The sequence below is a fragment of the Podarcis filfolensis genome (assembly GCF_964270895.1).
Source record: "Podarcis filfolensis genome assembly, chromosome: 8".
Taxonomy (NCBI): Eukaryota; Metazoa; Chordata; class Lepidosauria; order Squamata; family Lacertidae; genus Podarcis; species Podarcis filfolensis.
Window position 1 is genome coordinate 68,610,711 of NC_139611.1, and position 25,986 is coordinate 68,636,696.

The window sequence follows — 25,986 nt, forward strand, 5'->3', positions numbered from 1 at the left end:
CTTCAGCACGGAGCCTGGCCCTGATTGGTGGAGCCCTCGCAGACGTTAGACCTCGCGTTTATGCCGCTCGCCGATTGGTGGGAGGCCGGCGGCTGGAGAGGAGGAGAGGCGGAGCGGGACGGGTAAAGGAGGCGGCGGTTGCTGTGGGGATTTTCGTTCTCTCCCTAAGGTGGTAAGTCGGTGGGAGGAGGAGGAGAGGGAGGAAGGGCTGCGGGGATGGAAGAGGGAGGGTTCGGGCCTTCACTCCACGTAGGCCTACTCCCGAGTAGGCCCCACTGGCTTCAGTGGGCATTGCACGCAGGTAACTGTGTGGAGGTGGAGGGGGAGGCCTTCCAAAATAAAAGAACTCGGATCATTTTTTCCTTGGAGTCGAGATTCCTGCTCAAATCCGGCGAGTTATTTACATGGTCTCTGGGATCCCCAAACCATTGAGGAGAAAGTGATAGTTCACAGTATCCACCCATACAAGACCATTCAACAATAATCACTTGAGGCAATCTCTCCTAATAAACATTTCTTATAATGACACCACGCAGGAGGAACGTCTGGGAATGGAAGGTTTCCCTCCCATTACAGAACAGCTACAAAAATTATTATTATTATTAGCTGACAAGTACAGTGGTACCTCAGGTTACATACGCTTCAGGTTACAGACTCCGCTAACCCAGAATTATTACCTCGGGTTAAGAACTTTGCTTCAGGATGAGAACAGAAATCTGTCTCCGGTGGCGCAGCAGCAGCAGGAGACCCCATTAGCTAAAGTGGTGCTTCAGGTTAAGAACAGTTTCAGGTTAAGAACAGATCTCCAGAATGAATTAAGTACTTAACCTGAGCTACCACTGTATTTGTAAACATTCAGCGTTTGAATTCTAGGGGTAGTGAAGATGCATTTCAAACCGCACAAAGAATGTAACTAAGGACCGCAGTGTGTAATAGTAACTTTATTATTTATAACCCTCCCATCTGGCTGGGTTTCCCCAATCACTCTGGGCGGCTTACAGCATGTCTGAAAACATAATGCAAACACCAAGCATTAAAAACCTCCTGATACAGGCTGCCTTCAGATGTCTTCTAAAAGTTGAATAATTCTTTTATCTCCTTGACAGCTGAAGGGAGGGCACCACTACCAAGAAGTCTCCCCCTGCCTGGTTCCCTGTAACTTCACTTTTTGCAGTGAGGGAACCAGCAGAAGACCCTCGGAGAAGGACCTCAGGGCTGAGCGATGGGGGTGGAGACGCTCCTTCTGGGCTGAGGCCATTTAGACTTTGAATTGTGCTCAGAATATAAAAGGAACAGGGTTTCCACATGGTTAAATTTGGGATTTTGTGAATTATTGAGCATTTTAGGTACAGTGGTACCTTGGTTTACAAACTTAACCCGTTCCAGAAATCTGTTCTTAAACCAAAGCCTTCTTAAACCAAGGCGTGCTTTCCCATAGCAGCAGGGGACTCAATTTACAAATGGAACAGACTCAACAGGAAGCGGAACATGTTCTGCTTCCAAGGCAAAGTTCACAAACCCAAACACCTACTTCTGGGTTTGCAGCATTCTTAATCCAAGTTGTTCATAAACTAAGCTGTTCTTAAACCAAGGTACCACTGTACTAGGGTGCCACTAATAATGACTGAAGGAGAAGCACTTTAAAACATCTGGGTAGTGCCTAAATAATTTGGAAATTAGTATATGAGTGTTTTTGATTGCATTTCAGTGAAAGAGATTTATGCTTCCAAGGCATAACGAAAAATCTGGCCAGGAGATTTGTGGGAACTTCTCATAATTTAAGGCAATGGAAGTAATTCCAGAACTCTATGATATTTTCCAAGGAGAGGTATGTGCTAAAACTGTTACTTTTCAGAATGTAATGAGCTTTGAAATATTTGTGTCTGCATCAGATTGAACTATTTAAATTGTCTTATGGACACAGCCCAGATTTAAAATATATTCAGAACAAATGCTTGAAAAAAGTAAGAATATCAAATGACCCATGTTTAGCATTATTTGTGTATATTAAAGGATTAGATGTGCAAGAAAGTCAGAAAGTTATCATTCATCTATCAACTGTAGCCCAAATGACTAGCAGAAACATGGTAAAAGCAGAAGACCCCCAAATAGCACGACTGGCTAATTAAACATTACCCAAATAGTTAAATTAACTAATATCATTAAAGTAAGGGAGATGGGACAGCAGGATAATAATGTTATTGAAAAGTTGAACTTTTTTATAGCTTACTAGAATGAAAAAGCAAATGAAATAATGAAGCATCATGTGCTTTTGAGCAAAATATAATACCATAATGAAAAGCTATATGTTCCTGGCAGAAAAATAAATGCTATTTAATATAGGCAAATATTATTGAAATTGATTGTTAAATATTGAGATATGATATAACCATACACATGATTAAATTGACTTTGGGGAAGAGAGATTATTATTACTAATAATGAAAATAAGGATAGTAAAAATGATAGATAAATGCATGCAGATATAAGAGGAGAAGGTACTTTTGTCATGAACTTATTTAAATAAGTGACCTTATATATCAGATTTTGCAATTTTCCTTTTCGCTTTTCTACATGAATTTATATGTTTTACATATGTGCTTATATCAGTTTTGGAAAGCTTTCTGCTGTATAATTTGGCAACTGGAAAAAAGAGAAAGTAGTAAAAAAGCTGCAAGCCTGAACAAGTAACTTATGTCTGAGTAAATAAGAATGAATAGTCTTATTATTCCTCTTAACAGCGCAGTCATGTTATCTTTTTACTCCTGAAAAAATCCATAGACTTGGATAGGATATATCTGAAATAGGGAATTGTTCCTTTTGCAGCCTTGTAAATGAGCCCATATGTTTATACCCTGTAAAATGTTTTGGTACCCTGCTGGGGTCTGACAGAAGAGGAATTGAGAGCTCAATCCTTCCTGCAGCAGCTTGCTGCATTCCTATGATGGTTATGGAGGTGGGGCCTTCCATTCTTCAAAAGCTTGCTTAGTTACTATTCTGATTTCAGAGATGAAACACAGTGCTCTTTTCCTCCTCTGCTAGTCTGCACACATGCACACAGAATTCCATGTAGTTGCCTTGCATGCAATCTCATTGTCGCTCATTACTGCCGGCCTGGTGCATAAATACAAAGGTTGGATTTTGGCAGGCTTCATTGAGAGCAAGTATTCAGGTTTCAAATGTCTCAGTAGCTATTTTTGGTTTGATACCCAGGTTTGCACTATGAGTTATAAATTATAAGGTATCTCTGCTTGGAAGTAAGCCCCACTGACTTCAGTGAGACTTGTATTAAGATAAGAATGCATCGAATTGCAGTCTAAATAGTAGACTGCTTTTGAAATGTACAACATGGAATGAGATGGGGAGGGGCCATACCTGCACATAGACATCCCAAGTTCAGTTCCTGCCATGTCTAGGTAAAGAGGTCAGATAGCCATTGATGAGAAAAACCTCTTCCTGAAACTCTGGTCAGCCAGTGTCACAGTAGACAATACTGGATTAGATGAAAAGTTACTATAGGGAAATAGAATGCCAACCCTTTTTGACCAATAATTATTTTCTTTACAGGTTGCTTCTGTGACAGAATATGGAGCATTCATTAAAATTCCAGGAACAAGGAAACAAGGTTTGGATCTCTTATCAGTTGTATTAAATGGTGTTTTGGTTTTTATAGCCGCTCTGAGCCCGGCCTTGGCTGGGGAGGGCGGGGTATAAATAAATTATTATTATTATTATTATTATTATTATTATTATTATTATTATTGTAAAAGATTAGAAATCAAAATACAATGTTAACCTATTACGATTCTTAAGACATTTCTGTTCATTTCATCTGTCAAAGAACAGTACTTAACAAACTTTTTTTTCTCCATCATACTTCTTCTTAGGCCTTGTACACAAAAGCCACATGTCAAACTGCAGGGTGGACCAACCCTCAGAGTTGGTGGATGTGGGAGAAAAAGTGTGGGTGAAACTTATAGGGAAAGAGGTAAACATTACTGTTCCATTTCTGAGGTGATTGTAAAATAGGATTTTGCACTTCAACAAATTATATGAAGGATTTTGTTAAGAAAGAAGTACACACTGATCAACTTTTTACTTTGAAGAAAGTACCCCACAGTCCTGTAAATGGCTGATGTTGCGTTTATGTTAACGTTGAATTAATGATGAGAGGCCCGGTGGGAAAACAGGAGATGCAGTACTAGCTGTGATGACTCTTTGGTCGGGGTGTTTTCCCTTCTGTGTAGAATGTTCCGCATCATGAACCCCGATTGATTTGTTCCTTGAGGTCAGACCAAAAAGAAATTCAAGAGAAGATTTCCTTGTCTTTCAGAAGACAGATGAGAAGTTAAAATTGTCTCTTTCGATGAAAGTTGTTAATCAAGGAACTGGAAAGGACCTGGACCCCAACAATGTGACCCTCGAGTAAGCAAAATATGTTGCACTTATGTGGGGGTATGGACTTTTTTTATTCTTTCATTTTCCCCTTTATCCCCAGGATGTGTGGCCCTCCAGATGTTGGACTGTAACTCCCACCCCACTCTAATAGCATGACCAGTGGTCAGGGATGATGGAAGTTATATTCCAACAATATCAAGAGGCCATGGTTTCCCCCATTCTTGCTGTATCCCAATGGGCAATGGTGCTGCTAGGGCCAAATTTCTGGGTGCATATCTGTGACTTTGCAGCCCAGGTGGCTCCAAATGACCTGAGAGACCAAGCAACAGCCAGCAGGACAGGATGTGGTGGTTGCACTGTGACAGCAGCCAAGATTCCATCAAGTTGGAATCCTTTTTATTGATTTCCCCCAGGACAAGAGTGACAGTGAGGAGAGCCATTCAGATTCTGCCTTGGGGATGTTGGACCAATGAAGACACAGGGGCAGCCGCAGAACTTTCATTGGTTCAGCTACCGCAAGTTGATGTCTGATTAGCTTACCTTGCTTTCATTCTAGTCCTAGGAAAAATAATTTAAAATTAAATGGTGTATAGTTTGCTGGAGCAGAGCCTCTGTTGCCAGGGCAGAACTATCTTTTTTCGTGTATTCTGGAAGGTAATCTGCATCTGCCCTGAGATATCTCCTCTTCCCAAAGACTACAGAACCCCGCCCCCCAAAGTCGGATAGCAATAAGCTCCCCTCTGTCAAAAAGCCACACACAAAGAAAAGGAGACCTGCTATTCCCAATTGCTTCAAAATAGACCACATGAGAAGCAAAAGGCAGGGAGCAAGGATGTGCCTTGCACAGGGTGCTATTGTTGTATGAATCCTGCTTGTTCCAATTGGCTGGGGAGAGTACCCTGTCCGCATTGATTTATGTGGGTCCCCTGGAAGACATATTGATTGGTCCTCCCCCCAAGCTGCAGGCCATGTTTAAAAATGTCTGACTTAATTTCTGACGTAAAGCTCCTGGCTTCACCTGAACTAGGATTACACCTCAAAACAAATGGTTTTGTCTGTGACTAAAATCTTTTACGTCTGCACACAGTCAAGATGCACGGAAGAAAGGCTCATTCAAAGACTACACCAGCCAGAAGATCACTCTAGAAGCAGTCTTAAACACAGTTTGCAAAAAGTGTGGCTGTCCAGGTATGTTGAGGTCAAATTCCTATTTATTTATTTATTTATTTATTTATTTATTTATTTATTTATTTTAAACATTTGTGTCATGCTGCCATAATCTTTAAGATATTGGGTCTTACCTTTGTGTTTTTACAGCACAAGTGAGAACTGGGCCACTTCTTTCTAACTGAGTTACTGGGGTTCAAATAATAACTCATCCCTGTATCTCTCGCTTGGTGGCCATGGTCCAGCTACTGTATCTCAACCTAATCTATCTCACAGGGCTGTTGGGAAGGTAGAAAGGGGTGGGGTGCACTTTTTTTGCCAAAGGGTGGGATAATTGTTTGTTTAATAATAATGCAGCAAGGGCAGCGAAATTTTGAAATATTGTTCACAACATCTTCAAACTTAATTGTGAAGCTTAATCCTAATTCAGCTGAAGCCAGGAGCTTTAGGGGGTGTTTTTACAGCACAAGTGAGAACTGGACCACTTCTTTTTAACTGAGTTTTGGGGTAGTCAAGTCTGCTCATCCATCAAACTTGGCAACAACATCCCTATTTGTATAAATTATACTTGCAAATATATCTTATGCAAATATACCTTATGCCAAAGGGCTGGGGTGTTTTGTTTGGGGGAGAGTTGTTGCCATTGGTTCTTTGTATACTTTAGGTTTTGTTGTGATTTATTTGGAAATTTTTCAGTTTGGTTTGTATTTTTAATAATTGTTGTCTGTGGCTATTTTTGTTAATTGTTTTTTATGGTGGTTTTTATGTTGTAAGCTGCCTTGAGCATGGTTTGAATGGTGGAAAGGTGGCATACAAATAAAATTACGTATTTATGTGTGTATAAAAGTAATAAAGTCTTCAGTCACAAATACCAGCATGAGTGCATGTGGAAATCAGCAATTCCCAGACATGCTGTAGGTAGAACTCTTACCTCCTGCTCCAGTATAGCCAACACAAGCTTGCTTTGCAGCCTTCAAAGACAGGATACAGGGAATGGCCTCTTGCAGTTTCAGGAACTACAGGCCATAATGGCAAAACTTTCTGTAGCTAGAAAAGATGAATACTGTTGTGTTACTTTAAGGTAGTAGAAAACACGGTAGGGGTGGAGAAGTGGTAACCAACAAAGTTTGTTTTAGTTTTTTTAATTTTTTTAAACATTGTGTTGAAGGTCATTTTGCAAAAGATTGCTTTGTGCAGCCAGGAGGGACCAAGTATACTCTGATTCCAGAGGAAGAAGAAATCCCTCCAGAAGAAGAAAAGAAGGCACATAAATCTGAAGATTTTGTGAAGAAGAGAAAAAAGGTAAAAGATTGGCTGACAGGATTGAGTACAGGTAACAGTTCTGTTGCCACATTCATTGAGAACAAGCTCAGCAAGCTGCCAGTTACAATGATGTCAGCAATCTTGTACATAAAAGTAAGTCCATTTGAATCCCAGTGTCTATAGGGAGCGGGCCTTTGCACTTTTTTTAAAGCTCTTTCCCCCCCAAAGGCCTATCTAAACATACTTAAAGAGTAAAAAATATTTGGTGCTCTGTGCTTAGGATGTTTAATTTTCTTATCCAGGGGCAAAACTAGGCTTTATGTGACCCAAGTCACACAGGCTGGGAGCGTCAGTGACGCTCCTCTGAAGGCGTCAACCGGGGCAAAAACCCGGCCAGCTCCGCCATAGTTACAGCACTGTTGTACCTTCACTTTTTCCTCGATTTTATTCTTATAGTTTCTGTATTCTTATCCTGCCTTGGATATTTTATAAAAAGGTGGGATATAAATCTCGGTAATAAATAAATGCTGCCCCTTTTTCATCTTAGCACTTTGTATTTTGACAACTGATGCTGCTTTACCATATTAAGAAGGGTTAGGAGCTCTGTATCTGACTTCTTTTTAGGTTTCTGTTCAGTTTTTGCAAATACTGTTGCTGCAAAATGCAGCTTGGATCAGTGAGTAGTAGGGCCAGTTTGCTTTTAACATTAAGCCAAATAATAGTTTGGCACGTATTAGCAAACATGCAGGTTTAGCTACTCAGCATCAGTACTGGGTGAAAAGCGCAACGGCTCCAATCTCCCTTAAGGAACCTGCCCGTTTGCTAGCTAGCGCTAAGCCATAGTTCTTCTTAGTATTACATGTGAACCGGCTTTTAGGGAATCATTTCCTAATACCCTCCAACAGAAAAGCTTACGCACACTAATGTATTCTCTCTAACAGGAAAAAAAGAGAAAAAAGAAACACAAGAGCAAAACTACTTCCGAACTGGGGGATTCTGACAGTGGTGAGTCAGATGCTGGTGATGTTCAGCCATCAAGGAAGAAAGCAAAACGGACTGAAAAAGCTAGTGCATCCCAAAAGCGAAAAAAGAAGAAGCATCATAAGAAGAAGCACAAGGACTGAGAAGTGGATCCAAGGCTGTAGGTTGTGCTGACACAGTGTGCACCCTCTGGGCTCCTATAATCTGCTGGAGAAAAAAATAGTTGAGCTAGTGCAACTTGCATTATAACAAAAGGGGATTCCTCCTTTGAAAAGCAACATTGTTTTCCTACGAATTTTTTCCACAAGGACTGCCACTTTTCTCTACATGGAAGAAGCCAGCTGCAGTTGGGTGTTCCTTGCCACAGATGTTGCCCTCATTTATGTGAAACGCTTCTCCTTCTGTAGCTCCTTTTTCTTCTGGGCCTTGTGCCAGGCAGTTCCTTTGGAACAACCCAGAGCCATCTCTATGAAGCATGCATGGCACTGGCAATCAGTGCAGCTTCCTTAGCCAGGGTGGCAGCTGTGTGTTGATTCAGCATCTCGCCAGTCATTCTCTGCACACCAGCAGAAAGAGCAGTGGACTCATCATCTTGGCGGGTCGATTTGTTCTGCACCGGTCATTCCACTGCATTTTTGCCCCATTCATACTGCAGTACTGGAGGAAGAAAAAAAATCATTAACTGAGTATCCCTAGGGGTTGCAAAAGCACAAATCAAAATGTGAAGACAAGCTTTGTGCTTATATTGCTAGCCACTTAAACTCTGAAATAAAGCCTTTTTTCCCTCCCAAGGTGTGATCCCTTTCTGTTACATTTTGGCCAATGGAACAGCTGGGTAATAGAAAGGAAGTAGTCTTTCTGTTGGATACAAAATAGTCTTTAGGGCGTGGCTATTTTCCCAGGCTTGCTTCCGTTGTCTATTAAACAGCAATCTATGGTCATCTTGTTTGTTTATTACACTTATCTGTGGTTCTGTCATAATGCAGCTGAAGGTAACATGGTCTTCCTTTGAGACAGTGACCTAGCACAGCTTAGTTTCACTGGGGTTACTATATTGTTTGTGGTGTTTATTTTAGACTACCACCTAGTCATCGGTTCTTTCAGAAAGAGTGCAAGAGCCCTTCCATGTTCTGCGTAAGTGCTTCCGTCAAAACCATGACAAGGGAAAACACTTTCCCATGCTGGGTGTGTCACTATGAACTAACTAGGAAGTCTCTGCCAAAATCCTCTGCTATGAGGCTGCTTCAGTTGCTTTGCTAACCACACAATGTCAGGCAAGTAGAATGAGAGCTCTTATTCCAGGGATGATTCACTGCTTGTGAACATCATACACCTCACTGCCTTTCCTAATGACAATAAATCAGGCATTGTACTGGCCTGGTTTGCACATCACATTAAACTGGCTAAAGGAAAATGTAATTAAATGTGGACAAGCAGTCTCTGGGTTGATGCTGCTGAAATCATAGGTGCTTTGCTCCTCTCCTGCTTGGAGGGAAGCCAGTTAGGCTTGTCATGACCTGGTGTGAACCTGTGGTCTGTTTCCCCATAAGCACAAGCCTGGGTTTAGGCAACACAAACAAAATTCTGGAATCTTTCCCTGCTGGTAAGGAGTAAAGTATCAAACTGTTAGTGTGCTCTAGCATGCTACTCATATATATTAAATGATAGCTTATTTTAACTATGGTTTAATGCAGCCCTCCAACCTTGGTGGTTTCCAGGTGCTACAACTCCCAACAGCCCAAGCCAGGGTAGCAGTGCATGGCTAGGTTGTGGGAGCTGTAGTCCAGAGCAATTGCAGGGTAGTAAATGGGAGAAGGCTGGTTTGATATGATGTGCAAACCAGGTCCACTTCGTTTTAGTGAAGGGGAAACAGTTGTTCTCACCCAGTGCTTTGTTGCTGGAGAATGCCAGTTGGTTCTCAATTGCCTGCAATTAGTCTTTGACCTGTCTTGTAGGCTGCTTGCTTTTTAAAAAAGAATTTTGCTCTTCACTCATGCTTCTTAAGCAAGTTTGCATGGGAAGAATTGATGGAGGATCTGAACTATCCAGCCCACCAGCAGTATAATGGTAGTGATGGTGGTGGTAGTAGTAGTAGTAAAGCTAAAAAGTTTGAATGAATAAGGTGGTGTTCTGGCATTGAAAGATAACCAAATGGGCACCGATAAGGTGGCCAGTCTGCCACTGACTTCTGGTGGTGGCAACCAGAGGACAGCCTCCAAAAATGACAGTGCATGAGCAGGGTGACATGGGAACAGCTGTGGCTTCAGGTTTCCATGGGTCCCTAGCTGTGTAGGGCTTTAAAGGTAAGCAGCATCACTTTGAAATTACCTAAAAAAATGTACTGTTAGACACTGTACTGTACTGGCCAGATGCATTCTCAAAGATCAACACCAGTTAATTGTTAATTAATTATGGCATTATACAATGCCTCTTATTCTCTTTCTCTGCCCCGCCCTCTGAGCATGAGGTTGTTCTAAAGGGCTGTCAAGAGTTTCTTAAGGAGTTTTGCAGACTCCTTAAGTGATGATCGGAAGATTTTTAAGCCCTGCCTTTCAAAGGAGCACATGAGTTAACACATTCCTGACCACTTCTCCATCACTGACAGAATGGAAATTCACAGTAAATCATTTAATAATAAGTTTTGAAAAACCCGTTTAAAAAAACCTAGGATTTTCAAGAAGCTGGATTCAATCCCAGACATACTTCCTGGCCAGTCCTGAAATGCGTGTTCCATGCCAGCTGCAAACATGTCTGAGATGGGTGCTTTTAGAAAGTAACAGCTAAAACCATCTACTAGACACGTGCTTTTAAAAAGGGGAAATAGCATCATACTTGATTCTCAATGATAAGTTCATTGATATGCAAATAGATTTTACTTTTTGGTCAGCATCTTCAGTGTCCGAAACAGCTGGGTTCTGATTCTTTACTGGCATCCTTCAGTAGTAACACCTGCTGCAAGGCATAGATCTTATGGACTGCAGCATAATCTCCAATGTAAGACCACAGCTGGTGTGTTTTAAAGCAGTATGTATACTCCACATGGATGAGGTTGAGTTGACATTATTCTAGGTTTAGTTACGATTCTCTAGTCTGCAATGTTTATATTTTAATTTGTGGATGTTCCGGTTACTACTTTCTAAAAATTGGGACTCTAGTAATTAGAAATCTGGGTTTCTTTTCCTTCTGATTTCTGAGCCTTTGCTCACTTCGCTGTGCTGTTGTGCTCCCAGCCAATATAAATGGGAAAAAACCATTTAAGGATTTTTAATACATGTTCAGATGTCCCTGCACCAAGGCATTAGTTTGTAGCCTTCAGTACCACAACAGTGCATTCCGTCATAGTGAGCTGGTTTTCTTTCAATAAATGTCTATATGATCTCACTATATTGTACTTTGTGTATTTTTTATGTTGAACAAAGACACTATTGGAAGTCATTTTGTGACCGGCACCCACAGACCTTTCTCAAATATGGACCTATTGTCCCCCAAATGATTGGTAATTCCGATTCTAAGAGATCCTGAAACCAAATATTGTAAGCAACATAAACTACGTCTTGCAAACAGCATCCTCATGTCTTTGTTGCCTGTACAGTGGTACCTCAGATTACATACGCTTCAGGTTACAGACTCCACTAACCCAGAAATAGTGCTTCAGGTTAAGAACTTTGCTTCAGGATGAGAACAGAAAGTGTGCTAAGGCGGCGCGGCAGCAGCAGGAGGCCCCATTAGCTAAAGTGGTGCTTCAGGTTAAGAACAGTTTCAGGTTAAGAACTGACCTCCGGAGCGAATTAAGTACTTAACCCGAGGTACCACTGTATTTCTCAAAGCATAACATGTAAAATAATGTCAGAATATGTTTGACTAGCCAAAGAAGTGGGGGGGAAAGTGGAAATCACACAACAGATTTTTAAATGAAAACCACACGCATTAGGAAACTTTAATATTAGGCACCACAACTCCAGACAAACCTGTTTAGATCAGGTTACCTCAACTGAAGAGAAAAACCAGGAAAATGCCCTCCGCCCTCCTATTTTAAAGTCACTGAAACTCATCTTTGCTTTGTCTGAAGCTTGGATAATGACTTGCATGGTTCAGCCAAGAGAGCTTCCATATCAAATTGCTTGAAGGAGAGTGTGACAGACAGGCCTCAGATCTGCCTTGTGACCCAGCAACCAGTGTGTGCTGGCATAAAGATCAGCTAATCAGAGAGGGAAATTAACCATCAAATAGGGACGGGGAGTGTCCAACAGCAAACAGGCAGAGATTGTATGTGGGTTAGACAGGGACCTAGGTATGGAGTCAGGGACTTTGTATAGGCAGAAAGGGTCTCCGGCTATCTTAAGTCTCACAGGGTTTATCTGCTAGAGGAAGCTGATAGCACATCTGTAAGTGGGCAGACAAGGTTCAGTCTACCTGAGGGGGAAGGCTGAGATCATAGGAAGGAGCTAGAAGGTTTTATAGAAGAACAGCCATCCTACAAAGAAAAAAATTCTCTGTCCAGTGACAGGTTGAAAGTGTTGCATTCAGATATTTAATACAGTATCTCTGTATCTGCTTGAAACAAAGTGTTGCACCTTGCAGTGGTAAACCATCAAGTGTAAACAAAGTTTCTGCTTTTTTTTAGAAGAGCCTCATTCTTAACTTTGGTCTTCTGGGTGAGGGGATTAATTGGTCCATATTCCCTTACACTCAATTTTAACCTGGCCAGCAAAAATGTCACCACAAACAGTCAATCCAAAAGCTGGGTCTTAAGACGCCACAATGCGAGACACCTTTAGGTCCTGCGGCTCCATAATACGATACTAATCTGACAAATCAGTTTGGCTTTGTAAAACAATAGACTGTCAAGGTTTAGTCTGTATGCAACATGCTTGAACCGCAGGACTGATTCTGCAGCTCTGTAACACAATTGCCATCCGGCCAGCAGGCAAGGGTGAGGCTATAGTAACAGCGAGTACCTGTAATCATACCAATTAATTTAATTATCCCAGATAATGCTAGGGCTCTGATTTGCTTAACCACCTTTAACATCCATTTTGATGGTTGGCAGAGGAGGAGGAATACATTTTCAGTAAAATGAACCAGGGGTGGGGAACCTTGGGATCAAGCTGTGACATTCCAGATCTACAGTGGTACCTCGGGTTAAGAACTTAATTTGTTCTGGAGGTCCGTTCTTAACCTGAAACTGTTCTTAACCTGAAGCACCACTTTAGCTAATGGGGCCTCCTGCTGCTGCCATCGCACAATTTCTGTTCTCATCCTGAAGCAAAGTTCTTAACCGGAGGTACTGTTTCTGGGTTAGCGGAGTCTGTAACCTGAAGCGTCTGTAACCTGAGGTACCACTGTATCTGTTTAGCCCTTGGGATTCTCCATAAGCCACACCCCTCACCAGACCTGGCTCCACCCCTCCTGCAGTGTTCAACTATGACAATGTCTCTTTGTTTGCATTGTGTGAGTTGTGTGTGTAGAAATGTTGCTGCTGGAAAGCACCCTACTATTAGGAGTCTGTGCCTCTGGCCCAGCTCATCACTACCACATGGCTCCCCCTAAAGGTTGCTTGTGAAGGAATGTGGCCCCTGGGCTGAAAAGCTCCCCCCCCACACACAAATGGAATGATTTATTAGTCATAATCCCAGTTATGTCATCAAGGGCAAGCAGACAGAGACTCAGCCAGACACCATTACACAACTATTTCAGTTTATTACTTCCACATAGCTTGTTTCTGCCTCGCCCACTTCTTCAGTATTTTTTTTTAAAAAAAGCAATGAAAGAAAAGAAAACCCCAAAGATCAGGGGTGAGAGAGTTCAAGTTGCATACTGAACAGATTCAAAAAGGTTCAACAACTATACAAAAAACACTTGTGGGGAGGAAGGGAATCACAAAGGCAATTTGGCAACAAGTTTGGCATTGGATGACTTGGCAAGAGAACAGGTGCAGGCTCTTATTCCACTTTTTGATAGGTACGGGTACAGACCACGGTGCCCATCGTCAGAGTCTGAAAGAGAAGAAAAGGTAAGCAAGTCTTAAGCCCAGAAACCCTGTGACCCCCCAGGAGGCCTGTTATAGACTGTATAATGACTTAGTCTTGGGGCATTACTTACAAAACCACAAGGGTGGGCTAATATCTACTGTGTATTTTGGAAAGAGGTTTGACTGTCTATTCTCCATAGGTTTGTCTGCCTCTTGAAATATCATTGCCAAACATGGCACAAGGCTTTCCAAGCTGGGTGCAGAAGACTTTGTCACCATATTGGTGACACCATCTTGAATCAAGATGGCGGACCAGGATGCGACTTTAGTTTGACATTTTTTGCATAGGTTTGGCTCTTGCGATATCATTGCCAAACTTAGCACAAGGGTTTCCAGGGTGGGGCAGTGCCTCCACCGACAATGACTGTATGTACTTGTCTAAAGCACAAATTTGAAAAACTAAGAACAACCCTGCAGCCTGATTAAGTGGGCACCTCTTGTGGTTGATCAAAATGTTTCTAATTGATATAGCCAACCAACCATTAAATTGCAGAGGCAGCCAAAGAGTTACTTGCTTGTTTTTTTCCAGGCACATTTTCATGTGACCAGGGGTGGGGTGGGGTTGGAGGCAGGTTAAATAGTTTCCAGGAGTGATTTCCTTCCCTTGCAGTTTTCTCTTCAAATTTTTAACTTGCCCATGTAGGCCACAGGTAAAGAGCAGCGTACTTTGTCTTACCAAAATCAACTTTCCGTCCTTCAGTTCTCGGACTAGAGAGGTCTCCTTCCCATCCCATTTCTGCACATGAAGGAGCTTCCCTCCGTCTAGTGTCACAAGGGACTGAAAGAAATCAAATCAAGCTCATTAGAGAGCCGCAGAATTGTGGTTTGTAACAGAAAAGAATTCTGAGTTCCACAAGCGCAACACAGAGAGACTACAGAGGAGGAAGGTGGACAGACAGTTTCATCCCTTGGGTGGGTTGTAAGCAAGGCCCCATCTGCACTATGGATTTAAGGCAGTATCATCCCACTTTAAACAGCCATGGCTTCCTCCAAAAAATCCTGGGAGCTTTGTTAAGGATGCTGAGAGTTGTTAGGAAGCCCCTATTCCTGTCCCAGAGCCGCAATTTCTAGAGTGGTTTAATCATTTTCCCCAGGAAATCTTGGAAAGTGTAGCTCTGATGAAGAACAGGAGTCTCCTAACAATGCTCCACATATTTGTATCTATTATTTGGCCAAAGAACCACAATGCAAAATAATAATAATAATAATAATAATAATAATAATAATAATAATAATAATAATATTTATACCCTGCCCATCTGGCTGGGTTTCCCCAGCCACTCTGGGTGGCTTTCAATAAAATATTAAAATACAACAGTCTGTTAAACATTAAAAGCTTCCCTAAACAGGGCTGCCTTCAGATGTCTTCTAAAAGTCTGGTAGTTGTTTTTCTCTTTGACATCTGGTGGGAGGGCGTTCCAAAGGGTGGGTGCCACCACCAATTAGACCCTCTGCCTGGTTCCCTGTAACTTGGCATCTCACAGTGAGGAAACTGCCAGAAGGCCCTCAGCACTGGACCTCAGTGTCTGGGCAGTATGATGGGGGTGGAGACGCTCCTTCAGATAAGTGTGGATTTTGAAGGATGACTGGGCCTTTCAGTTCTCATATTGTTTCAGAAGGTTTAAGTTAGGCAAGTTCCCCTTTAAATGTGAACTGAGTCATATCCCCCACCCTTATATGTGCCCCACGTGGGAGCCAGTGAGGCTGCCAGCTGCTGTAAGCCTATCCTATTGTTAACCTTCAGGCTCAGGTCATCTGTGCAGAGTGCCCTGCCACTCCTGTGAAGCTCTAAAGCAGAACCTCTCGCAGGCCATACATGTTGTTTTAACATCTTGTCCTCTGGCTGCCTGCCAGCCAAAATCATTTGCTTCGAAGGTCAAACATGCAGCTTGCCAGTAATTCACACATGCTTGCTTCCTATGGAATGCAAATGAGATATTTCCATTGCCCCCCCATCCATTATGTTTTGCTTGACAAGTGTCTCTACACCACTTAAAACAATATTTTTAGTCAATTAAGTCTTTTGGCTTTTTCCTTTAAGCAAGGGTAACTGAAACTGCACACCAGCAATACAAGCACCTTTTTGAGAATAAGGAAAAGCACTGGAAGAATTTATTTTCACCACTTGGAACAAAAAGCCCTCTTTCCCCATCACTTTAACATACCAGGGCAAAAATGGATCTAAAAAACAAGCTCGTGGGCCTTTCAAACTCAACCCCTCAATTAAAATCAGTTTCAGCTCACAACTCTAGTTTTCAAAATATGTTGTGGCATCATCACAAGCTGCTTTCACCAGTAACAGAGATCCTGCAATGAGTCATGGCTATGTGATTATTGAAAAGAAGAATTGTTTTAATACGCTCTAAGCTACTTTTTTATTTTAAACCCCACCCACCCGCGGCAAGGCTTCGGAGCTGCAGGCTGTGTCATTTGAGGGTAGAAACCAGTAGCACAGCTTCTTTTGACAGACAATAAATATCAACGTCACAGCAACGGAATTGGTTTGTTCAGGATCTGATAACAGGTAAGAGAAAACCACTTCGATGAATAGGAATCCAGTATACAAACTTAAGGTTCTTTATCAGTGCAAACCTGTGCTGGTTTACTCAAAAATAAGACTTGCTGAGTTCAGCATGGCCTGCTCTAGAGTAAGCATGCACCTGCCCTGCTTTTGTTACAGGTTCCACTTGTTCCAAATCGATATCAAATCTAACTCTGCTCCGAGACCAGAATAACCTAACACTCAGTAAGTACAGTGGTACCTTGGGTTACATATGCTTCAGGTTACATACGCTTCAGGTTACAGACTCCGCTAACCCAGAAATAGTACCTCGGGTTAAGAACTTTGCTTCAGGATGAGAACAGAAATTGTGCTCCGGTGGCGTGGTGGCAGCAGGAGGCCCCATTAGCTAAAGTGGTGCTTCAGGTTAAGAACAGTTTCAGGTTAAGTATGGACCTCCGGAACGAATTAAGTACTTAATGCGAGGTACCACTGTACTTTTTTTACTGAAGTTGTTTCAGTAAGTGCCACACTTTTTACAACAACAAAAAGAGCTGCCGGTACTGTGTACTCTTGAGTATCTCCTAAAAAAAGCACTGCTAACACCTACAGAAAAACCCAACGCTTATAGAAAAACAGGTAAGCTCTGGTCTGGTCAGATGCAATGACAGGGGTGTGACTAGGTACCTAAAGGACTCTGGCCACAAGCCCATGTCACAAATTTGAATGAATGTAGAGAAGACTTCTAGCCAAGTTAAGAGACTGGGTGAATGGGATCTTGCCAGTTTTGCACTTTGCAGGAAGCCCTGCAGCTCTGCAAGCAAAGGTTGAAAATAAGGGGGAGAAGGAGTAGAAGAGCTTGGGGGGTGGCAGCACAAATGACCAAGGGGTCAGGTACCCCGGGCTACTCCCAAACAAAGCCCTTTCCGTATGGACCATAAAGCAGAGTCTTCATAGTGAAACAGATCAAGCTGATTAATGACAATTAATAATAATAAATTTTATTTATACCCCACCCTCCCCAGCCAGAGCCGGGCTCAGGGAGGCTAACACCAGTAAAATTACAGTAAAAACAAAATAGAAAAAAAAACCCACCAATTTAAAATACAGGTTAAAATGCAATTTAAAATGCAGCCTCATTTTAAAAGTAGCCCATAGATCAAAACCATAAGGGGAGGGAAACATAAGGGTCAGACTGAGTCCAAACCAAAGGCCAGGCGGAACAGCTCTGTCTTGCAGGCTCTGTGGAAAGATGTCAAGTCCCGCAGGGCCCTAGTCTCTTGTGACAGAGCATTCCACCAAGTCGGAGCCAGTACCGAAAAGGCCCTGGCCCTGGTTGAGACCAATCTAACCACCTTGCAACCTGGACCTCCAAAATGTTGTCATTTGTGGACCTTAAGGTCCTCTGTGGGGCATACCAGGAGAGGCTGTCCTGTAGAATTGAGCACACTGCTACCTACTCCAAGTGTAAGGAACCTTTGGTCCTGCAGAGGTTGCTGAACTACAACTTCCATTATTCCTGGCTTTTGGTCATGCTGGGTGGGGTTGACAGAAGCTGTAGTTTAGCAACAAGTGGAGGGCCAAATGTTCCTATTTCCTGACCATCTGCATTCTCTCTCCCAGGCCCTCCTCATCACTTTATGTTTCTGCAGCATCTCGGCATTTCTCCTCAAGTTAAGAGCAGAAGGAAAGCCCTACGAGATCAGGCCAAAGGTCCAGCTTGCCCAGCACCCTGTTCTCAGAGTGGGCAACCAGGTGCTCATGGGAAGCCTGCAAGCAGGACAGCATCACAACAGAAATTCTCCCCACTGGTGATTCCCAACCAAGTGGAGGCAGGACATAGGCATCGTGGCCAGTGTGAGACTTAATTTCCACTGATTTGGTTCCGTCCTGGCATCTCGAGAGACAAGGATCAGGCAGCAGGCAGTGGTGGCTGGTGTTCATTTGGAATGGTAGGGTGGAAGGCAGAGTCAATGACAAGCAGAATCAATTAATTCTGGTTTTGCCCCATCCCCTGCTGAGTTTTATTTTATTTTTTTTAACTATCAATTCTCTATTGATTAAACGATTTGCATGTCTATACAAACATTATGTACTATCTCTTAACAGGTAAAAAAAGAGAAAAATTATATAAAATAGAAAATTTATAAAGTAATAAAGAAGTAACAAAGATAAGAAACAAAGAAATCAAAATAAAAAAGAGAGACAAAGTTATTTACATAGTAAAAGTACTCATCAGCACAATTCTTCCTGCTGAGCTATACAAGGGCAACTAAGGACTAAGGGACTAAGGAGCAGGAAGAAAGCAAACAGTGCTACCCCTTTGAACTGGATGCAAGTAAGAAGGCAAGCAGGTGAGGGCTGGCTGAGGCCAGACCCAGGGTGGTGTGGTAGTGCCCCATTTGCCCTAAATAGACCAGCCTGGACTGCCAGCAGCTGACAACATGGCCAGTTAAACTAGACAGTCATGGGCTAAATAGACAAATCAGTCTGATCGGCTATAAAACATCTTCTGTATTCTTGTCTAACCCTTTTGTAGCTCCTGATGGGACCTAGCAAGGGTTGCAATCACAATCTTGACAGCCAGAACTCTACCTTGACATGTCTGTCATCTGCGGTCGTCTCATCAAATTCTTCTCCTATTGTGAATTTGATCTCCGTGCTCTTGAAAGTGCTCTGGGTCTTGAGGGTGATCTTGTTGCCGTCAACCTCAATAATGGTGGTGGGTTTGGTCAGGTTTGCCATCTGCCTCGTGGCAAAGCCCACGCCTGCAGGAAAAGGAGAGGTTAAAGGGGGTGGGAATTAGCAGCCTAGACGCTTGGAAGTCAGTGTGCCATAATAACCACAGCATTGATGGGATGCTGGTATGAAAAGCAGATTTGTTAAAACAGAAGAAAGCTAATGAAGGATTAAAAAGAAGGTGGAGGTGTGGGAATCTTTGACCTTCCAGATGTTGCTGAACCACAACTCCCATCATTGTGGGCCATTAGCTATGCTCACTAGGGTTGATGCAACATCTGGAGGGCCCAAGGTTCCCCCATACCTTCTTGAGAGAGCTGCTCACAAAACTGCTCGGTTAAACACACACACACAACAGAACACAATAACCCAACACCCAGCCACACCACCAAAAGGAACAAAGGCTTATTCATCAAAATTAAATCAGTTGCACTGAAGGTGGAGCAAGCGAGTCCTTCTTGACTTACTGAGATAGAGAAATCAGGCCTCCATCACCAGACCTTGTAGGGAGTGTTCTTTCTGGCATTCAGCCATGTAGAGGAGATGACTCCTAAGAGACCCACATGTTTGTATATGATAAGCTGCAAATGAGAGCTCTCCAGGCAGGATTTAGCAGTGTGGCAAGACTCTTACCATTTGCATTCCTTTGGGGGTGGACCTCTCCTCATTTAGCTGCTAATCTGATTGGATTCGTACCCTTGCTGGCAACTGCAATGGAAAGGAACAGCTTCATTGTGCTCCCACCAGAGAGCCCAGTCTTCCATACACATTGCACCCTATGACCAGCAAGCCTTACATTCCCCGCCCCCCCAAGATCCGTAACTAGTGTGTTGCGTAGTGTATAGTGTGTCAGACTAGGTCTGGAGCAGACCCAGGTTCAAATCCTATTCTGCCTTAAGGCTTACTGCATGACCTTGGACCAGTGGCATTCACCAAGACTTGCACACCTCACGGGGGTGCTGGGAGGCTAAAATGGGGAGCCCCTTGAAGAAAAGGTGGCCTAATAGATACAATTTTAAGAGGGTTACTTTGAAGATGGGGTAGGTGGTGGACCTCACCTCCATATCTCCCAAAGGTGAGAACTGTCAGAAAATTTCAGAGCGGGCGAGTTTTTCCTTTCTGTTCCCCAGGTCAGTTCTGCTTTTAAAACTGAGATCTCTTCCACATCCTCTGTGATTGGGAAAAGGACCGTAAGCTCAGTGATGGAGCATCTGATTTGCATGCAAAAGGTACCAGGTTTGAAGTCCCCATCATCCTCAGGTACAGCCAAGCATGCGCAACTTGTCTGGTATCTAGTCAAGGCAGAGCAAGGGCTGGGAAACTTTCCAGCTCAAGCTCAGTCTGCAGAGCATGAGACTCTTAACCTCAGAGCTGTGGGTTCAAGACCCATGTAGGGCAAAAGATTCCTACATTTCAGGGGGCTGGACTAGATGAACCCTTGCGGTCACTTCCAATTTTACAATTCAACATCCTCTTCTGGGCAGTCTTCCAAGGACAGCACAACATGGCGGGTGGGGCCAGAGGCAAAAGCAGCCAAAGCAACAAATACAGATTTTATCTTTGTACAGAAGGATTTGGCTCCTGGTCCTGGGTTTCGCCACCCCTAAATATAGAGAATACTGAGCAAGATAGGCCAATGGTGTGACCTGTTACAAGATTATGTTGTAGGTTCCTATGATTAAAAGAAGGGTCAGAAGCTCAGGGATGGAGAACATGCTGCTTTTCTTGTAGAAAACCCCAACTGCTGGGGTCTCCAGTTACCGTATTTTTTGTTCTATAAGACGCACCAGACCACAAGATGCACCTAGTTTTTGGAGGAGGAAAACAAGAAAAAAAATATTCTGAATCTCAGAAGCCAGAACAGCAAGAGGGATTGCTGCACAGTGAAAGCAGCAATCCCTCTTGCTGTTCTGGCTTCTGGGATAGCTGCGCAGCCTGCATTCGCTCCATAAGACGCACACACATTTCCCCTTACTTTTTAGGAGGGGAAAAAGTGAGTCTTATAGAGCAAAAAATACAGTAAAAAGGATTCCAGTTAGCAGACAATGTTGAAAGCATTTGCTGAGATCCTGGATTTCTATTGCCAGTTAAATAAATGCCCTTAGTTCCTCCAAACATGTCACAATGTCTACTGGGGCCTTCGAGTGTCCTTGGAGGAGGAAAATAATCTTGCCCAGAGTGCAATAAGGTATGCTAGTATTCCAAGAAGGAAGATAAGCACCATGGGAACTGACCTTCCCTGGAATATTCCACCCCCCTCTCTCTCACACACAGAAAATAAGCAAGTCTCTAACTCCTTTACTTATTGAGAGATACAACAGAAAGCATGCAGGCAGGATTCTGCCCAATTTCTCATTAAGGTAGAAACTTGGCCACATTCCTTAAAACACTGTTATAGGACTTGCAGCACTTCTGTCTTTCCTCAGAGAATCCTGGGGTTTTTGTTAAGGGTTCCATTCTCCTCCCAGAGCTACAATTAACAATCAATCCCTCTTCCCAGACAACTCTGAAAAATATGGCTCTGAGGGGAATAGTAGTTGCCTAACAACTCTCAGCGCACCCTGAAGCCACAACTGTTTGAAGTGGTAGCATAGTATTTTAAACATATGGCGTCATGTGAACCTAATCTCATCTTCCAATTTCCTGGCCAAAGAGTGTACAGGGCCAAAAGGTACTTTGCCCTCATCTGCAATTTCTTCCAAATTTTTGATATTTTAAATTTTTAATCAGCATATTTATCATGCCACCAGAAATTAGGCCCCGCCTGTTCTGTACTGATTTGCCGCTTTTAGACAACCTCCCAGCAACTTTTTCCAGTCCCAAGAAGCACACAAGAAGATTCCACAGAGCATCACAGCTTCCAACATTTTCCAGCTGAAAAAAGGCACATAATAAACACCCCAGTCATCAAACCACAAAACACCACCTGAGCCTCTTCATGCCGTAGCTCTGTGGAAGAGTCTATTTCACTTGCTGTATTCTTTAACCCTGCCATAGCCTCATATCCCATCAATCTGAAAGATGTTTGTTTTTTGAATTTAAAGGAGTAATAGAAGTGGGCTCTGCAACAAAGTGTTGCAGCATACTCCCCCTCCTAATAGAAGTGCTCTTGTCCCAAGGTTCCAGCCACCCAATATTCTCTCTAAGCAGATAATTCCACTCTCCTCCCATTTTCCCTTTTCTCTTTTTGAGCTGTCCTCCTACACTTCTTTTTTAAAAAAAATCTTTATTAAACATTCAAAACATATTTACCCAACAATTTGCCATGTTACAATTTATGCACAAACACTACACAAGAAAAAGAAAATAAAGGAAAGTAAGAAAGATATTAAACTTCCAATTGTATTCAAAAAACTAAATCTCATATATTATTTTTTACACAGTATCATATTATACTTTGTTTCCCTAATTTCCTTCAGAGAAATATTCTTTCGTTTGTTGTCTATACATTACAAGAATCATTTAAGGTCTGCCATGAGGTTTTTGCTATTATAATAGATTTTCAAATATTCTTTAAATACTATCCATTCTTTATTCACCTTCTGCACTGAGTACCCTCTAACTCTCCCCATCATTATTGCCAATTGGATGTGTATTCTGTCATTTCTACCTGCCATTCTGACTTTGTAGGTGTGATTTCACTCTTCCAATTCATTGCGACCAGAATCCTAGCAGCAGATGTTGCGTACATAAAAAGTGGTCTTACTTCTATCTTGATTTCAGTTGACATAATCCCTAATAAAAAGGCCTCTGGCCTTCTTTGAGAATGGGAATTTGAATATCTTTTTTCATTCATTATATACAATATGCCCAAACTCTTTGAATTTTTTCACTCTTATTTTTCCCTCAGTACTCATGGAGCCTTTGGGGGGGGAGGGGTTCCCCTTCAGGATTCTCTCCACATATGCTGATACCTCCTGCTTGTGTCTTAAGTGGGTTTTGTTTTGGGGTTTTTGTGGTACCAGTCCAGCAGCACTCACTACCAGTGGCATAGCGTGGGTTGTCAGCACCCGGGGCAAGGCAAGTAATTTGCGCCCCCTAACCCGTCGATTTGCGCCCCCTAACCCGTGGATTTGCCCTAACCCCCAGATGTTGCGCCCGGTGTGGCCAGCCCCCCCTGCACCCCCCACGCTACACCACTGCTCACTACCCAAGTTTGCAGAAATAGGGAGAAATCTGAAGGGGGAAGAGGTAAAGTCAGATAAGCAGCTCCAAGTATACCTCAAGCTTTGTGCAAAATGGCAGGCTGAGCACTGCATGGTGCTTTAGTGCAAATGCTCATGCACTTAGGTACATATGCATTACAAAGCCCTGGAGGGCTCTGACCCCTAACTAATGACAATGGTAGAAGCTAGCACAAATGAGGCATGCCCTTCCCATAAAGCGTAGGGCCGTGGATTACAATGAGGGGGTGTATAGGGCTGCTCAGGGCTCACATATAAAAGCGAGAGAATAAAATGCGGAACATATTAAGAGAGCCAGTGTGGTGTAGTGGCTAGAATATCAGGCTAAGACCTGGGAGACCAGGGTTTGAATCCCGACTTGGCCATAAATTCACTGGGTGACCTGGGGCCAGTCACTCAAGGCACAGCCTACTTCACAGGGTTGTTGTGAAGATAAAATGGGAAGGAAAAGGAACCATTTAGGACAGCTTGAGCTCCTGGGAGGAAAGTTGCCATATAAATGTAATGTTCAAACCCTAACGAACATGAAACAAAAGAAAATAAGTCAGCTCAACTCTCCATCAGTTATGCAGTGATTCTACCTGCATTTACTTCGGAGCAAGCCTTACTTATGATGGGACTTACTCCCGAGTAAGTCACTGAGTCATTTGCTTTGCATAGGACAGGCTAAGATAGGTTTAAATCCCACCCTTTCCATCTTGTGGCCTAAGAGTAAGAGGAGGAATAAATCTCGGGCGGGCAGATCTGCCAAGGCGCTGCAGGAGCCAAGCGGGCGGGGTCTGGCCCCATTCCAACCAGCGTAAACCAATCGCCCCGCAGACGGAGAGAGGAGCGCCCTGGGCGGAGGCGGCGTGGCCTAGCGCAAATGGAAGATGCGCCCAAAGCGCAGCAGGCTTTCCCCGCCCTCTTCCCCAAACTTGGTTCACCGCTCTGACCTCGCCCGGTGCCTCCGGGCGCCTCTTAACCGCAAGACCTTTTGTGCACCTACTCGGAAGCAAGCGCCATTAAGCTTAGTTCTAGGCTAAGCACCATGCACGAGAGATAATACATCATACTCGAGATTCACGATTGGGCAGCTAGATCCGTTTTCTTGGCTCGCTGCAGCGGCAGACGCGCGTCCGCAACCCTTTCCACACGTGGCGTTTTCCTCTCTCCTGCAAATCCAGCAAAGCCCACGCCACCTAGTATGCGCGTTCGCTATTAAGGCGCCCCAAGGCTCTTTGCTGCGTTTTGCTATAACAAATGGATGGCTGTAATCCCTAACCACCGCTAGCTACCGTTACCTGGGCGTAAGCCCCATTGAATTCAATAGGTCTCCTCCCCGGTAGACCTGGGATTATGCTGTGACGCGGAGATTCTGCTTTCTGCACCTCCGGGGGTGGGGCTGGGGGCAGCAGAATGCAATATACCCGAGCTACCCTACGCGCCACTTGCAGCCACGGCAAGGATCCGAATTAAACCCAGAAGGGATTAAGAGGGAAGGATTCTCCCAGCAGCCTAATCCGCCGCGGAGCTCCTTCAGTACTACAAACGGCAAGGTTTGAATGAAATGCCGGCCCTCCGCCCACGTGGCTGGCGGCTCAACTTCTCCAAGCGATTTCCAGATGGCCGCGGAGGAGAAAACGCCCCAGCTCGCCGGCGCTCGGCGTTACCAAAGGGCACCGCACCGAGCGAGCTGCCCAAGCCGAGCGCATTCCAAGATGCACCGATAACGTTTCAGCCTCCCGGGCGGGCGAGTGATTGATGGTGGAAGGAAAAACCCCGCTGGCTTCTCGGGGCTGCAGCGCCAGCAGCCTGCAAGGTTGTGCGCTCTCCTCCTAGGCAGTCTCTCCCCTACCCCACCCCCCCAAAACGGGAGGAAAAATAGTATCCCTGCTCTTACCGATAGCTTTCATGTAATCGTCGAAATTGCAGCTGTCGACCAGGTTCCAGACGCCTGCGAAAGCTTCAGCCATGGCGAGCCTTGCCGGGAATGTTTGTGCAGCGAAGAGAGAGGCTTTCACGCAGCGCGCTTGCTAGCTAGCTTGGCGCTCTTTATATTTATATATATATATTTTCCAGGCGCGGCCGCCGGCCTCCCTTAAATAGCTCTTGCTTCTGATCACATGGGTGGGAAAGAGCAAGTGATGGGCTGTCCGTCATACCCCGCACCCCCACCCCTCGTAAGCGACAAGCCGGGAGATTGGAGCAGCCCGAACGAGCTACCGAGCGCTTTCGAAGCCTTTAGGAACGCCTGCCGGGTGGAGCCGCTTTTGGTGGTGCTGCTGCAAGACAGGCTGGGATTCGACTGGTGTAGCGTCTCGACAAGACAGGCTGGGATTCAACTGGTGTAGCCTCTCGGCCATCCCAGCCCCCCCCCCCACAGACACGGTCCTTGGCAGACTTTGCTGTGGCTTATCACTGGGTTTAGAAGGGACAGGGGTTGTGCCCAGACTGATACGATAAAATAGAAGTGGCCACTGCAGCGTTGGGATCTGTGCTTCCTCTTTAATTACTATTGCTATAATTGTCGTTGTATTGTAAATTTATGCCATCTTTCCTGCTAGGCAGGCCAAATGCAAAAGGGGATGAGGCTGCTCCACCTTAATTGGGGTAAGAAGAGGGAATTTCAGCAGGTGCCTCTTGTATGATAGGCTAATCTCTAGCACTTTTGTATGAGGAGCTGCAGTATACACTGTTCTCCGTCCAATTTTATTTTCACAACAACCCTGTGAAGTAGGGTG

General features: G+C 43.8%; 2 protein-coding genes across 4 annotated transcripts; one reads left to right on the forward strand and one right to left on the reverse strand.

The window, feature by feature from the left end:
• Window positions 1-12: 12 nt before the first annotated feature.
• Window positions 13-8,600, forward strand: ZCCHC17 (zinc finger CCHC-type containing 17). Of its 3 annotated transcripts, none has more exons than XM_083627891.1 (8): window positions 13-172; window positions 1,709-1,828; window positions 3,568-3,625; window positions 3,888-3,988; window positions 4,334-4,425; window positions 5,486-5,586; window positions 6,734-6,981; window positions 7,770-8,600. In XM_083627891.1, the coding sequence occupies exons 2-8, from the start codon at window positions 1,787-1,789 to the stop codon at window positions 7,950-7,952; spliced, it is 825 nt and encodes a 274-aa protein (XP_083484017.1). In that variant the 5' UTR covers window positions 13-172; window positions 1,709-1,786; the 3' UTR covers window positions 7,953-8,600. The 3 variants fall into 3 exon arrangements, with proteins under 3 accessions (XP_083484017.1, XP_083484019.1, XP_083484018.1); XM_083627893.1 differs by having other exon boundaries at window positions 6,734-6,867; XM_083627892.1 differs by lacking the exon at window positions 13-172 and adding an exon at window positions 248-301.
• A 4,889-nt stretch (window positions 8,601-13,489) lies between these two features.
• FABP3 (fatty acid binding protein 3) lies at window positions 13,490-25,361 on the reverse strand. Its single transcript, XM_083628208.1, has 4 exons — window positions 25,146-25,361; window positions 18,936-19,108; window positions 14,517-14,618; window positions 13,490-13,805 (listed from the first exon to the last, which is right to left on the reverse strand). Exons 1-4 carry the CDS (start codon window positions 25,216-25,218, stop codon window positions 13,752-13,754), a joined length of 402 nt encoding a protein of 133 aa, XP_083484334.1. The 5' UTR covers window positions 25,219-25,361; the 3' UTR covers window positions 13,490-13,751.
• Between the last annotated feature and the right edge of the window lie 625 nt (window positions 25,362-25,986).

Bases quoted from the DNA above. Each gene is read 5' to 3' on its own strand.
- ZCCHC17 (XM_083627891.1), top strand. From the start codon at position 1,787: ATGGAAGTAATTCCAGAACTCTATGATATTTTCCAAGGAGAG. The intron at 4,426-5,485 runs GTAAGCAAAATA...GTCTGCACACAG, and splicing joins CCCAACAATGTGACCCTCGA to TCAAGATGCACGGAAGAAAG. The intron at 6,982-7,769 runs GTAAGTCCATTT...TCTCTCTAACAG, and splicing joins CAGCAATCTTGTACATAAAA to GAAAAAAAGAGAAAAAAGAA.
- FABP3 (XM_083628208.1), bottom strand. From the start codon at position 25,218: ATGGCTGAAGCTTTCGCAGGCGTCTGGAACCTGGTCGACAGCTGCAAT. The intron at 19,109-25,145 runs GTAAGAGCAGGG...CTTTTCCTGCAG, and splicing joins CGATTACATGAAAGCTATCG to GCGTGGGCTTTGCCACGAGG. The intron at 13,806-14,516 runs GTAAGACAAAGT...CTTCTCTTTCAG, and splicing joins AGGACGGAAAGTTGATTTTG to ACTCTGACGATGGGCACCGT.